We start from the raw sequence: 16409 nt of genomic DNA, 5'->3' as shown, positions 1-16409 counted from the left end.
TACTATCTATACGAAATCCCGTCCTTTGCGCTGTAGATACTAAAAAAGAGACTGAACAGCCCTTGGCTCGTTAACAGATACATATGTACATATGTATGTAGTTATTTTTGCTGAAAAAGCGTGAGTAGGGTTTTTCTTGGTTTGATTTATTATACCCGAGCGCACTTGTGCACAAGGGTATTATAACTTTGTTCATATAACGGTTGTTTTCAACAGTCAAAACGAATTGAGATAGATATAGACAAATGTATACATAAATGATCAGCATGAAACGAGAAATCGATTAAGCGGTGACTGTCTGTCCGTCCGTCTGTGCACACGATAACTCCAGTAAAAATTGATATATCTTAACCAAACTGGTATGTGTACTTCGTTCGGGCGTAGGACGGATGGTATTGAAAATGGGTAAAAATACTTTGCAGATTTTACTTAATTTTTGTAAACAGGATCATTCTTGGATTTAAATGGAGTTTGCTAAAACATAAGCCATATTTCATGTAAAACATAGAGAATATTAACAAAAACGAGCCGTACGCTCAATTTTGGGAGTAACAGTATGTATATCGGTAAGCGTTCTACCAATTTGTACCAAACACGGCACGGTTATTGTGCTTGCCTCATAATAGCAAATAGCAAAACGTTGAAGATTATTGAAATCGGACAAAATTACGGCCACTTTTCATATAACGGTAAATTTCAGAAATGCTTGAAACTCCGATATTTAAGGACGCTAATTTACTTAAAATTGATTTTTAACAACAATCCCTTGAAAATAAGTAACATTATATGACTATATAAGTTTATCTCATTTTGTCTAACTGAATGTTCTCTTGAAGGTATCTAAAATAGGGTTAAAACCACCCCTGCTTATCATGTAGCGGTAAATTTCGGAAAGGTGAAAAATATGTATTTAATACTTGCGCTGGGTATTTAATGTTCGGCTCCGCCCGAACTTTGACTTTCTTACTTGTTTTTAATAAATATTGTTAGCGCTTCAATACGTTCTGGTTTTTTGACAGTAATTGTGTAATACAGTGCGGGATTGAAAGTGCGTGTGTGCAAGTTGTGCTTTATTTACATATATACTATACAACATGTATTACTTAAGTCGTGAAAAAATAGACAAAAGTTATGTGCACCATGTGAACCCAAATGGTGTTGGGAAAGAAGAAAGTAGAATTTTTTCAACTGTCTGAAAAATATGTCGATCTCAATAAAAAGGATAGCAAAGAAAAATTGTCTACATCTTTAAGAGTTTCCTTTAAGTATATGTAGTATTTACTTGTCGAATAACTCTAACCGAATTAGAGAAAAAGGTTGTAAAGAAACCTTTACCAGTAATGCCTAACTATCTAGATATGTATGTATCTACAAAAAGAAACAAGAACCTCCAGTAACAGTAGAAATTTTGGTTGTTCAACAGCAAGATTTTCTGGATACCCAAACTTTGACACAGATAGGTATTTCGAATAAAATAGATAAGCGCAATGGAATTTACGGTTGTAAGTCAAAGGTTACTTATCATCCAGAAATTAAAAAAAGACAACTGAACGGAAGGAAACTATAAAACTATTTGCGAACTGTTCCCAAGGACTGCATAAAGGAAAACGTCATAACTGCTAAGGAAATTGCTTATACCATTTTCAAAGAAGATTTCAATATGTTAGGGAGCCCAACAAATAAGACCGGTGATTTGATTTTATATACTAAAGTCGTGGTAAGGGGTTTTTTGTTAGTAACCAGTATAAAACACAGATACGTTCTACTGCCCAAGGTTTAGACAATTTTCAAATAAACTGGGGGTCAACAGGAAACCACATGCGAATACTAATCAACTTGATACTATCTACATCCCCTTATTTGGCACTGTAACCGCTTAAGGGATTTTGGCCGAGGTCAAGAAAGCACACCAGTCGGTTCTCTTCTGTGCCAACTGACGCCAATTGGAAATGTCAAGTGAAGCCAAGTCCTTTTCCACTTGGTCTTCCCATCGCAGTCGGGGTCTCACTCTTCTTTTGCTACCACCAGCGGGTTTCGAGCTGAATACCTTCAGATCTGAAGCATCGGAGTCCATTCGGACGAAATGGCCAAGCCAGCGGAGCCGCTGTATTTAATTCACTGCACTATGTCTATGTCGTTGTAAAGCCCATACTGCTCATCATTCCATCGTCTGCGGTAGTCGCCGTCGCCACCGCGTAAAGGCTCGTAAATCTTCCGCAAAATCTTTCTCTCGAATACTCCCAAGAGCCGCCTCATTGGTTGTTGTCATTGTCTATGCTTCTGAGCCATATACCAATACGGGCATGATAAATGAATTATAGAGTGCGGTTTTCGTACGTCGAGAGCACTTTACTCTTTGATTCACTACTCAGTCCAAAGTATCACTAGTTGGCAAAAGGGATTCTGCGTTGAATTTCGATACTGACATTATTATCGGTGTTAATGCTGGTTCCCAAGTAAACGAAATTCTCCAGTTTCTTGAAATTACAACCATCTCATGACAGGAGATGCTTCGTCCTGTCCTCGTTCACCACCACACCCAATCGCTTTGCCTCTTTATTAAATTTGGAAAAGGCAGAACAGACTTCGCGGAGAATGTTCCCTCCATAATTTAAGTACGTTCCGGAGATCAGTCACAATTGTTGTTCTTACAAGAGTTCGCCCTGGTCTTAAAACCTTTCGTAAGTCTCCTACTGTTGCCTCACTTGGTTCATCTACGACATCTTCGTCAGTGTAAATTCTTATATTTGCTACTTTATTGTAGAGCATTTCTACAGCAGATTTATAGATTCGTTTATGAAGCCAAATTTTTTAAAGCGTGGGTCTAACACTGTTGCCTGCGCTATAAAAATGTTGTTTTCTAAGTCGATGAACCTGGCACTAAGCCCACCTAGTAAATTGTTGACCAATTTGTGCACTATTTGAATTAATTCACGGCTCTGCAATGAATTTAAATGCTTCGTTAGCTGCTTTACATACAAAATAATTGAAGACGAACTGACATGCTTCTGAGTACTTATAAGATTAGTAATTATTTGAAACATTTCCATTACTTGCATTGTTTGTTCAATTATTAACCACTCCTCATTTTCTAAAATTTCGACATTAGCTAATACTTCGTCTGCGACCCGCACAGAAGATTTTATCAGAGCTAACGATGAGATCAATGCAGTTCTTAAAAGTAAAAAGCGTTTAAGCATATCGTATGTAGAATTCCATCGAGTTGGATGGAACGTCATTTATTATTTTCAAAATCGGCATCTGCATCCCTTCCAACACTCGTTTAAGTTCCTCATTTGCATAATTACTCTTAGTAAAAAGCCTAACAATTTGTTTTACCTTTTTTAAAACAACTTCTACTTCTTTCAATGCCGATTGCGCAACCAAATCGAGTGTATGGGCAAAACACCCCCAATGCCTCCATCCACCACCACGTACAGCCGCCTTCATGTTGGCCGCGTTGTCTGTAACAATGACCGCAACTTTATTATCTATTTGCCATTCCTTCAACACATCTTGCAGCATTTTCGTTAGGTCGACAGCCGTATGTCGCTCTGTGTACGATGCACAAGCTAGCAAATCTGATGCGAGAAATGTTGAATTAACTCCCTCAACAATGTAATGTGCGGTTACACTAAAATAGTTATCCTGGGCTCGCGACGTCCATCCATCAACTGTCAAGCAAACAGCAAATGCTCTCGCCAAGCGTTCTTTTACGACAGCCACTGCTGAACTATAAGCATTTGTTAATAAAGTTGAAGAAACTGTTTTCCTTGTCGGCAACATGTAGTTGGCATTTAGTAGATGAACCAGTGTTTTAAATTCCTTTTCCTTTACTATAGTGAATGGATGGTATTCTTTGACAATCATTTTCAAGATCTGCCTATCGATCTCCTCTTTCTTCTTTAAGGGAAGTGGTTTAGTGAAAAAATTTGTTATTTTTATGGTTGACAAATTGTCAGAGTTTCGCGTGGAAGGCAAACTTGAAATTAATGACGTATCATTATTAGCTTCAGCTGGGTCAACAGGTTGCTGCCTTGAAATTGTTTGGGTTGGATGCCTCCTCTTCATATGCCTTATAAGACTACATGTTGATTTATTTGCAACCGAAAGTTGCTGCGCACAGATTAGACATTTTACTTTTTGCTCCTTTTCTTTCGAAAAGTTGAGCCACACATCGCTGAACTTTTTAGCCATAATCCTTAAAACGTATAAGGATGTTCGTGTAGTAAATAGTTTGAAACAATTGCTAGTAATTATAACGGTTTGGTGTTAATGTAACCAAGAAACTTGTAAAGTAGGGGAAATTGAGAGAGCAAAATGACATTTTATTTTGTGAGGAGGTTCCAAGGTTTGGCAAGTTCCTAATTGCATGTTTCCTTATATTAATGGGAAATGTATACACAATGTACAGGGTTACAGGAAATGAAGAAAAATATTTCAACCTTTTTGAAAAGTTAGAAAAATGTACCAGGTTGTAAACTGATTTTCAGAACAATCCGAACCATTCAACTTACATTTGAACGTATGAAACCCGGCTTGACTTACATGAACATAAGTTACACATTTATCCTTTTAGTTGAATAAAAATCGGGCATAAAATTGGCCAAAAAAGGGGGAGGTGTTCTTTAACACAAGCCGTGTAAATCCAAGCTTCAAAATTTGTGCAATAATAAAAAAAAATCAGCAAACATTCGTACAAATTTCGAGCTTTTTTAAAAATTCTAAAAATCAATCGTAGTTTTTAGCCATTTGAAACTTGTTTATCATTCTACTAGAATTCAATGGGCTACAAATTTGCATTCTCAGAATCTAATTAAACAACTCGAAATTTTTACCAAAATTTGTTGAATTTTTTTTTTTTTTAATTGCATAAATTTTTAAGGCCGTTGCACTCGATTGGTACGTTTGTACAGATTAGTACATTCTTATATTGTGCTATTGGTACAAAATAAAAAAATTGGAAAATGTTTTTTATGGTCAAAAGATTGGTACAAAACAGCGATGTTCTATTGAAAAATGTTAACAAATTAATTTTCGTGATTGGGGTGAAGAAAAATATTTGGGTATTCACACAATAGGGATACGATTTGCACCAAATTTTGACAAATACCCAATCGTGTGACACTGCCTTTAAACTTGTATTTATACGGATGTTGTTAAAGAATGAACTATAAAAAACTAACCAAATTAAATAACAAAAATATTTCAAAACTTTTAAAAATTTGGTGCGGCTATAATTTTTTCGACTACTGTACATTAGACTGCATCATCAAAAAAAGTTGCGGTTTTTCCGGCGGTATTACCAAATCTATTATATTTTAAGACTTCCACCAAATATTTCGGAAAAATATTAAGATTTACGTGAGCTGGACCGGTTTCAAAATACCTTCAAAAATGGAGTTTTTTATGAATAAAAATAGTTTCTTAAAGGATTTTTTGGAAAAAATCTCCTCAGATGACAAAACAGTTTGAGCTTTAAAAATCTGTAAAAATATTCAAAAAAATTTGTAAGGAATCATAATAATGAGATTTTTGATGCTGTTTTTTAACTTTTTTCAAAGATTTGTTTAAGAAAAACTTTAATAACTGGGTCAAAGTTATACTGATATAGACTTGTGATGTATCAGTGGAAAGGTATTTTCTCACCCTTTTTATTTCTTTGCAAAAAAAAACTCATTCACGTCCCAATTTTTTCTTTATCAAATACCAACACATCTTAATTCAACATGGAATGAGGCTCGTTTGTCTTACCTTTCTCATTCATGCTTTGATTGAGCTTATTTGCAAAGAAATAAAAAGGGTGAGAAAATTCCTTTCTAATAGTACCTCATAAGTCTAAATCGGTAAAGTTTAGGCTGAGTTATTCAAGTTTTTTTAACCTGTATTTGAAAAAAGTGCAAAAACTGCATCAAAAATCTCATTACTGCAATTCCGTTGAAAACTTTTTTGAAATATTTTTATGCAAATCTCTTAAGTTTAAACTTTTTTGTCACCTAAGGTGATTTTTTGCAAAAATACTTAAAAAACTGTTTTTATTCACAAAAAACTCTGTTTTTGAAGGTACTTTCAAATCGGTCCAGCTCACGTAAATCTTAATATTTTTCCGAAATATTTGGTGGAAGTCTTAAAATATAATAGATTTTATAATTTCGGTGGAAAAACTGTACCGATTTGTTTTTGGATGCAGTGTGATGCAGTCTAATGTACATAATTTTTCTCAAGCAGCTTTTAAAATTTATCTTGTCTTCAAATACATTTTATCAGAACGAAATTTGTGTTTAGAGGGCAGATGAATTGTAAGATCACTACTTTAGAAAACGCCGCTTAATATCGCAAATAAGCTCACATTTTTATTAATCATCTAGATTTTAGAAAACATACCAATTTCAGCTCCAACCGTACAAACGTTTTACAGCACCAAACGTGAAACAAATAATACACTCCGCAGAGCATTCACTTACTTTTTATGCCTAGATGTAGATTTTTATGCTGATATTGAGCTTTGGGTCGTGCAAATACTATTCCGCAGACGTCGCATACATGTGGTCGCACAAAAATGATTTGGAAGCGAAGCTTTTTTTGGTTTGTTTGGTGGAATTTGACTTAAATAAATAGACGAACCAACACCGATTCTGAAACCATATAGATTCTATAATAATAATTGTTATATATATATATAATATAGTAATTATTAAATATACATACCTTGATTTTCTAGCATTAAGTCTGCAGCCGAATTTTTTTGCAAGCCTTTTCAGCGCCAAAATTAAAAGAAATGATTGAGATGACAGCTTGAGTTGATGCCAAGGCGAATCTAACACCGTGGCCGTGTTGAAATGAATTGACTGCGCTATTGCGCTGACACCACAGATGGCGCCGGTGTCATTGAGCTAGCGCCACAAAAATTGTGCTATTACCCATGGCTATTGTATTGTGTTTGACTTTGTATTTCATTGTTAGTGTGGGAGATGGTTGTCTGAGATGTGGATGCTTGTGGATCGTATGCATTATGTGTGCTTTGAACTTGTGAGAGAATATGAGAGAGAGTGGTATCTAAGAGAAGTGACGGTAAAGAGACTTGGGGTACAGTGTCGAAGCTGAAGTCATTTGATACTAAAGAGGATGTAGTTTGTTGACTAATTACTTGTAGATCGTTGTTATTGTGATTTGTGGGGATTACTGAAACAGATTTTGTTGGAAATGAAGAAACAGAATCGGTAAACGGTGACGGGGTGGAGATTGTTTGGGAATTGTTATTGATTTCTGTTGTGAAGTTGCTAGAAGTTGAGTTATTTTGTTGTGAAGTTGAGCAGGTAGAATTTAGTGAAGAAGGTTTAGGTGGAATGTTTGATGATGTAGCTGGTAGAATAGCTTGTGGCTTACTTTGGTTACTTTGATTATTGTTCTGTTTTTGGGCCTCTCTGGCGGCAGAGGCAAAAGAAGCGTTGAGTAAAGTTGGTGTTTGCTCTTTATACATTTTAAGTGCTTCGCGCATGGAACATTTATTTTGGCATTTGATTTTCAATATGTCTTTGGATTGAATGTACTTTGGGCATTTATTAGAAGAGGATGGATGATCACCTGAACAATTTGCACAAAAGCTACGTGAGCATGGTGGCGGGTGAGGGGGCAGATTGCATACATCACATGCCGGAGCATTGTTACAGCGTTTGACTGTGTGTCCCAAAAGTTGACAGGTTTTACACCTCATCGGGTTGGGGAAATATTGCATTACGCCAGGATACTTCTACTTTTTCCGGGAGCTTGTAAAGGTTGAAAGTAAGCAAGACGGCTCCGGTGTAATGTTTCACATTGTTCACTGTCTTCGTAAATTTGTACACTGAGACAACACCTTGTGCAGTCATATTTTCAATGATTTCTTTTTAGTCCACATTGTTTAAACCAGGTGCGAAGATTGTACCTTTCGAGTAGTTAAGATTTTCATGATAAGTTACCACAATTTGACATACACCAGGAAGATTTTTAGCACAAAAAAACTTCTGGGCTATTTGAGGGCTTTTAACTAATAGTAGCAAATTACCGTCGCGAAGTTCTGATATTGAGATAATTTCCTAGCTTATTGACTCAAGGGCTTTATGCACCGCAAAGCACGAGTATTTGGATAATGGTTTATTTGAATCAGTTGCACGAATTATGAGAAATTTTGGGTTTACATTTTTTACTTGGGGTAAACCTGGGAAGCTTATTGGGGAGTATGTTGGCTTTTTTCGTTTTGCTTTGGGACTTGAGGAAAGCAGCGCAAACCTGTTGTCCCCGAGGTTTGGTGGCCCGGGGGCCATGTTTTGTTTTTGCACACAATGAATGCACTTGGTAAAAAATTTAATGAGATTAAATTCTGATAAATCAAAATGCAAAACTCAAGATAAACACGTGCGCGTTTGTCAAACACCAAAAGAGTAGTCAGAACAGAAATCGAAAACAAGCAAATACGTCTGCTCAGAGCGAGAACCTGTTGAGAACTGTAAATATATCTTACTAATTTAAGAGAAAACCTCATATATGTACATTAGACTGCATCACCAAAAAATGTTGCGGTTTTTCCATTGGTATTATAAAATCTATTATATTTTAAGACTTATGCCAAAATATTTCGGAAAAATATTAAGATTTAAGTGAGCTGGACCAATTTGAAAAGACCTCCAAAAATGGGGTTTTTAATGAATAAAAACAGTTTCCAAAAATATTTTTAAAAAAAAATCACCTCAGATGACAAAACAGTTTGAGCTTAAAAAGTCTGCATAAAAATAAATAGAAATGAATTCAACGGAAGCATAATAATGAGATTTTTGATGCTGTTTTTTTTTTTAACTTTTTTCAAAGATTGCTTTAAGCAAAATTTGAATAACTCAGCCAAAACTTTACCGATTTAGACTTATGACATATCATTAAAAGGGCGAGAACATACCTTTCCAATGGTACCTCATAAGTCTAAATCGGTAAAGTTTTGGCTGAGTTATTCAAGTTTTGCTTAAAGCCATATTTGAAAAAAGTTAAAAAACATCATCAAAAATCTCATAATTATGATTCCGTTGAACTTTTTTTTAAAAAATTTTTATGCAAATTTTTTAAGCTTAAACTGTTTAGTCATCTGTGGTGATTTTTTTCAAAAAATATTTTTGGAAGCTGTTTTTATTCATTAAAAACCCCATTTTTGGAGGTCTTTTTAAATTGGTCCAGCTCACTTAAATCTTAATATTTTTCCGAAATATTTTGGCACAAGTCTTAAAATATCATAGATTTTATAATTCCAATGGAAAAAAAGTACCGATTTTTTTTTGTATGGGGAGTGATGCAGTCTAATGTACATACATACATATGTAGTATTTCAACACAAGCAAGAAGAATGAACAAAGCAACAATTTTATACTAGGGCCGCGTGGCGCGATCGGGGCGCGTCCGGATGCGTGGCATTTATTTTTTGTTTTGAAATAAGATCATATGGCTTTATTTCTCCATGGGAAGTGAAATGAGGCCATATGACGTTATTTCCTATGGCTTTATTTATTGCACGGCATCGTTTCAACTACATACGCCAATTTCGAACCAAATCGGACCATAAATATGGTTTTTTAAAATATCTCGACCCCGGCGTCACCTAGCAAGACCATTTTTCGCAAAAATGTTTCTACTCATATAGCCAGCAGACAAATTGGCCCGTAAATAGACCATTAGATATATGACTTTTATTTATTTTTTGTGTCGCGATAGACCTTCCGAAGGAAACACTCATATGTGGTTTATTTGTTAGAATTGTGTTTAAAGTGTATTATTGGTAACAACAAAGAATTAAATTCCCCATACACGGCTTTAGGGTGCAAAACCCTTGCACAGAGAGAAGATTAAAATCTAGCCTTGGTTGCTATACTTTTAAATTGCCCGTAGGTATCCCATAACAGACCCATAAGATATTTTTGCATTGATTGCAATGAAAAAAGTAAGGAGTTTACAAACAATGTTTGACGTTACTTTTTCTGCCTTCTTTTAAATTCACATCAGGGGTATTCTCGAAGTCTTGCACGATGCACGGATTGCACGAAATGCACAAATACTCTCCCAAATTCGGAAGAGTAGCACCTCATTGCAAAATGGTAGCATACATAGGTATCAAGCAGCGAAAATCTGCATCAAATACAATAACAAGATACAGCAAAGAAGTGAAGTGAGAGAGATGAGATGAATGAGAGAAATATGTAGCAATTCCAACAACAAAGCTTGCTATGCTCTTCTTGCAAAATATATGCATGGGTCCAGAAGTTGCATACTTTTCAGCGATAGGAAATGCTGTTTCCCATGTATTTTGTTGTGTGTTCGCAAGTTATGCAATCCGTGCAACGGCTTTGCAACATTTCGAGAATACTCCTATTACACTCTCTGACACATAACTGTTCAACTATTTTGTTCAACTTTAAACGAACAGACAATTATTAAATTATTTCGTGTGTTCTTTATATATCTTTTTGTGTAGATTTCGGATATTGTTGTTGGCAAGGATGATAATGTTTCTGCCCGGGAAGCTTTGTTACGATGGGCTCGCCATTCGACGCTGCGTTATCCAGGTGTGCGGGTAAATGATTTCACAACCTCTTGGCGAGATGGTCTGGCATTTTCTGCATTAGTCCACCGCAATCGCCCAGATTTGCTTGATTGGCGAAAGGCAAGAATGGATCGACCACGTGAGCGTTTGGAGCAAGCATTCCATATAGTCGAAAAAGAATATGGAGTTACGCGTCTGCTGGATCCTGAAGGTAAATATTACCGCATATATACCAATAGATGTGCATTAGAGTGGTTAAATTTTTTTTTTTGGAAATTATTGTTATTTGTGATAAAAAAAAGAGATATGTGTTTTTTTATTTTGAAAAACAAAAAAAAAAGTTTTTTTAGAGGTCGCGCTGGTCGGTTTTTGATAAAAACGCTGATGTTCTCAATTTTTTTATTTTCTTGACATGTTAAAATTCAGGTAAAAATGTGGTTTTTGCATATAATTACTCTGGTATTATTGGGGAACATTCCCTTAATTACATACCTGTCTTGGGTAGTTAGAATGGGCCTGACGCCCGAAAATATGCTCTCGAAAAGAGACTAGTAAAATTGGAACGTTGATACTGAACGATTTACGAGTTGTCATGGGTTGGAACTTGTTATCAGGGTTGCTAATTAGGAATCTGAAGTCAGTTATTTGGTTATTGGATTTGTTCGAAAACCGGCACTCGAGAGTTTTTGGGCTCGCCGATTACGAATCTGAAGTCAATTTTTTTTAATTCAAAATGGGGGATCCAAAATGGCGATCAAATTAAAAAAAAAGTACTAAAATTATTATTATTATTATTATTTGTTTGAAACTCTTAACCGCCATTTTGAATTTTGAAAATCTGACAACAGATTCGTAATCAGCAACCCCAGAGACCCTCTGGAAACGAGTTTCAACCCTTGACAATGCTTAAAACGTTCAGTATCAAACTTTTTAATTTTAGGATTTTTATTTTAATTTGATCGCCATATTGGATCCGCACTTTCGAATGTAAAAAAATTGACTTCAGATTCGTAATCGGCGACCTCGAACTCTCGAGTGCCGTGTTTCGAACAAATCCAATAATTAAAAAAAAAAAATGGATCGCCATTTTGGATCCGCCATTTTGAATTTTGAAAAACTGACTCCAGATTCCTAATTAGCAACCCCAGAAGTCCCCTTGGTAACAAGGTCCAACCCATGACAAATGGTAAATCGTTCAGTATCAACGTTTTAATTTTACTAATGTCTTTTGGAGGGAATATTTTCGGGAACTAGGCCCATTCTAACTGTCCAAGACAGGTGTGCATTTAAGGGAATGTTCCTCAATAATACCAGAGTAATTATATGTAAAAACCACATTATTATCAACATCAGCGTTTTTATAAAATCCGAACAGCGCGACCTCTAAAAAAACTTCTTTTTTTTCAAAATGAAACAATAGTGTCTTTTTTTTATCACAAATAGCAATATTCTGATGTAGCGTTAATTAATTTCCAAAAAGAGAGTTTTTAGGAACCACTCTAATGTGCTTGCATGTACATACGTACCATACATATACGCTAAATACCCAAATCTACTGCCAATGTTAAGAGCTGATCACACACAGTAAAAGTAAATGAAAGCATAACAAAATACCAAACGGTTTTCAGCCTATAGACCTGGTTTATTTTTTATATGTATTTAAAGTTGGTGACCCTGCATACATGAAAAAATTTGTAAAATTTGATCAAATATAATAATAATAATAATAATGGTATTTTAACATTTTGGGCCGAGGGATTAATTTTTGATGTGTATTTATACCCGAGCGCACTTTGTTCACATAACGGTTGTTTGTAACAGCCACTACGCATCGATATTGATATAGACAAATTTATACATAAATGCTCAGAATGAAAAGAGAAGTCGATTAAGCCATGTCTGTCTGTCCGTCCGTCCGTGTACACGATAACTCGAGCAAAAATTGAGATATCTCAACGAAATACGGTATGTAGGTTGCCCTTTCCCCAAGGTAGGTTGGTATTGCAAATGGGCGAAATCGGACTGGAACCACGCCCACTTCCCATATAACGGTAATTTACAGAAACACGAAAACTGCGATATATCAATAACTACTGAAGCTAATCGACTTAAAATCTATAATTACAATAACCACTTAGCACAAAATTAGATTATTACACATTTTTGGATAATGGACGTAGTGCCGCCCGTTTATGACCACAAATGTGTATTCTCACTCACATTCTCTCACGTTCGCTATCAAGACTATTCCACAATTATTTTTACATTCTTTTATAGCGAGTGAAAAATGCAAACAAATTTATCATCTTTCACATTCGGAAAGCGATCGACAAAAAATTTCATTCCCGAACCAAAAAAGCAAAGAAATTTCCTCTCCCTCGAATATGAGGAGCAGTGTTGCCAAACATGGGCTTTTCCTACCAAAACTGGTAGGTGTTTTTTCCATTTGGTAGGTTGGTATGCTTGATTGGATTTTGGTAGGTTTCGGGACTACGAGTAATAGTTATTTGAGAAAAATAGAAAATATGTATATAAACATTTTAGCATTTTTTTTACATGAATATTTCACCGGTGCGTTCGTATAACGGCGGCCGCAAACATGATTCCTCAGTACAAACGTATACCCTTATTATTGCCAATATACAATACGAACATCCTTATATACTTTATGGCGTACTTGGACCAAGATTCCAGGAAAGTCTGCAAATGGGCTTGTACCCAACCATATTCTGGGCGGAGGCCTTCGCAATCGAAGTCTGTGTTCGCGAATTTTATCGTAGAAGGCAAATGAGGCCAGAATAAATATTATGTCAGATATTCAGGCAGCGTTAGAAGCCTTAGAGTCTTTTAAAACGGCATCAAGGCTTGTGAACTCTTGAACCACCTGGGAGCCCACAATATCGTACCGCTGTGGAGGGTTCAGGGACATGAAGGGTTTGAAGGCTGACTGTCTTGCAAAGAGTGGAGCCCAAATGCGTTTGCATAGTTCCGAGCCTTTTTGCGGTACATCTAAAGGATACACTGTAGACCTACTTAGGAGCTAGCTGGGAATTGCTGCACACTGGCGGAAGTCGAAGGGAATAAGACAATCAAAGAGATTCATAACTTTTCAGGAGGAACTCCAAAAGATACCTGGCAAATTTTTTTTTAGTTTCACTTTTATTTCAACATATTTTGATTAAAAGAAAAATACTGATAAAAATAAAAATTTTCATAAAAACAGGGTTGAAATCTTAAAATTCCTGCCCGTAGTTTGTTTGTAAGTCAAATATGAGTGGCATTGTGCTACTATGATATCACGGCCGAGTAATCATAGCCAACTTATGTACAGTAGTCGAAAAAATTATAGCCGCACCAAATTTTGACAAGTTTTAAATATTATTTTTGTTGTTATTTAATTTCGGTTAGTTTTTTATAGTTCGTTCTTTACCAACATTCGTATAAATGCAAGTGGACTTCTCAAATTTGGAAACATGAATTTCCACGGGTTTTGTTAAAGAACGAACTATATTTTTTTTTAAATTTAACAAATGTTCAATAACAACAAATATAATACGCTAAAACTATAATTTGTTGACCACTGTATGTATTTTTTTATATCTTTAATTGGACCTTCACATAGTACATAAAGGAAGTACATAACAAAATTAAAAAAATATGTGCCTTTTTTTTTGAAGTTCGTTTTACCTTTTTCAAGTTTAAGTGCCTTATAAACCTACTTTTCTACATTTCATTGCATATATTTAAATTGAAAGAAGACAAATTCCTTTGTTCGGCATTTATTCTTACTCGCTTTCTATCTTCCAAGGCGAATTCATATATTCTTATCCCGAATTCATATATTCATGTGGTAGCAAGAGTATAAAAACATAAAATTAGGTACTCGTACCCCACATGCGTCGCTTTATTTCTTTTTTCCCCTTCCCTATACTACCTATATCTTCCTTCTCACTCATGTCACGTTTTCAGTTTTAAAAATTTCACACTCCATTTTTGCGATACCGCCGCCTAAGAAGTTTCACTTCAAATTGATTTTGAAAATTACACATGCAAAAAACAGAGGTTAGTTTAGTTTTTTTTAATCATATTTTTTTTTAAAGCACATAATTTCAAACAAAATACACAAAAGAATAAATAAACTTCATTTTAAGTAATGGAAAAAACAAAATAACGAAATATAATACCACTTTCTTACAGTAACAATTTGAATTGCACATTTGAATTTCTCAGTTTTGAAAAAAGCTTTTTGTTCAAATTTGTCAGGTTTGGACCCAGTGTGCGCCGTAAGTTCGCTGCGCCTAAAGTTCCAATACCTAATTTTGTGAAATTCTAACGGGAGTCCGCTCACACACGCTTATCGTTTACATGCGAAAGCTTTGCGTATGCACACAGCTGAGTGGGAGCTTGTAAAATATGCCTATTAAACATTTTAAATTATTTTTAATTCTATAATTCTTAATGATATTTTAATTCTCTATCTTATGATATATTTACTATTGCAAAACGTGAAGTAAAAGCGAAGCTATTAGTCGAAATAAAAAGTTCACGTTCATGCTCGCATTGAACTGTATAGCGAGCTTAAGTTGAAGCCAAAGCAAGCCTGTGTCAAACTAAAGTCGATGTTTAAAACATCGCTGAAACTGACATCGATGTATCGCCAATTTAGCGATTATAAGAAATTGTAAACATCGATGGCAAATATCGAGTTTTGAACCGATATTATTGATGTTTCAAAAATATCGATGCATCGTATATTGAAAATTCTTTTGGTGGCATACAATGCCTTTTGTGTAGTAAGACCTTTAAAAAAACTAGGGAATATGCTATTGAAAGACATTTTTAATAAATTCACAATGATATGGAAAATTTTGATGAACATGAATTTTAATATTGACGTGGGTGAATCCAAATGAATTTTTTATTTGAGTTTTTATTTACAGTTACTCACGAAATTGAGCGTACGACTCTTTTTTGTTATTATTCGCAATATTTTCCATGCTAAAATCTTTTTGTTAATTTTGTATTAAAAAATTGCTTATATTTTATCAAACCCCATTTAAATCCAAGATTTAAACAGTGTTCGAAAATTAAGAAACATGCTTCTGTTTAGATTTTTGAGATTTTTTTTGCTGAATACACATTTTTTCGTATAAAAAATTTTCAGAATTTTTTGTTATATGAAAAAAAATGCGAAGGAATTTTTAGACATTTGAAATTCGCACATTATTATGTACATTAAAATTTAATGGGCTATAAAACTGCATACCTGAATTCCTTTTAGAAATTCATATTAAAAAGCTCGCGATTTTGCTGAAACTTTGCAGATTTTTCTTAATTTTCGTACACTGTTTCATTCTTGGATTTAAATGGGGTTTGCTAAAATATAAGCAATTTTTTAATACAAAATTAACAAAAAGATTTTAGCATGTAAAAGATTGCGAATAATAACAAAAAAGAGTCGTACGTCGTACGCTCAATTTCGTGAGTAACTGTAAATAAAAACTCAAATAAAAAATTCATTTGGATTCACCCACGTCAATATTGAAATTCATGTTCATCAAAATTTTCCATATCATTGTGAATTTATTAAAAATGTCTTTCAATAGCATATTCCCTAGTTTTTTTAAAGGTCTTACTACACAAAAGGCATTGTATGCTACCAAAAGAATTTTCAATATTTTAATACAAAACTAACAAAAAGATTTTAGCATGTAAAACTTTGCGAATATTAACAAAAAAAATTTTTGGGAGTAACTGTATGTACATATCACTCCATTATTTCTAACGGCATTAAAGTTTTGAATTTATTTATATCTACTCCCAGGGGAAAAATGAATGCACATTTTGTTCT

General features: G+C 34.6%; 1 protein-coding gene across 1 annotated transcript in view; it reads left to right on the top strand.

The window, feature by feature from the left end:
• Positions 1–16409, top strand: part of LOC118744098 (microtubule-actin cross-linking factor 1) — a 719134-nt gene that overhangs the window by 173385 nt on the left and 529340 nt on the right. The window contains 1 exon segment of the mRNA XM_036476824.1: positions 10490–10769. Within this exon segment, the coding sequence (XP_036332717.1) occupies positions 10490–10769 (280 nt within the window).

Source organism: Rhagoletis pomonella, unplaced genomic scaffold, assembly GCF_013731165.1.
Source record: "Rhagoletis pomonella isolate Grant_MI unplaced genomic scaffold, Rhpom_1.0 Rhpom_scaffold_00008, whole genome shotgun sequence".
Lineage (NCBI taxonomy): Eukaryota > Metazoa > Arthropoda > Insecta > Diptera > Tephritidae > Rhagoletis > Rhagoletis pomonella.
This window is presented reverse-complemented; position numbering and strand designations above follow the sequence as displayed.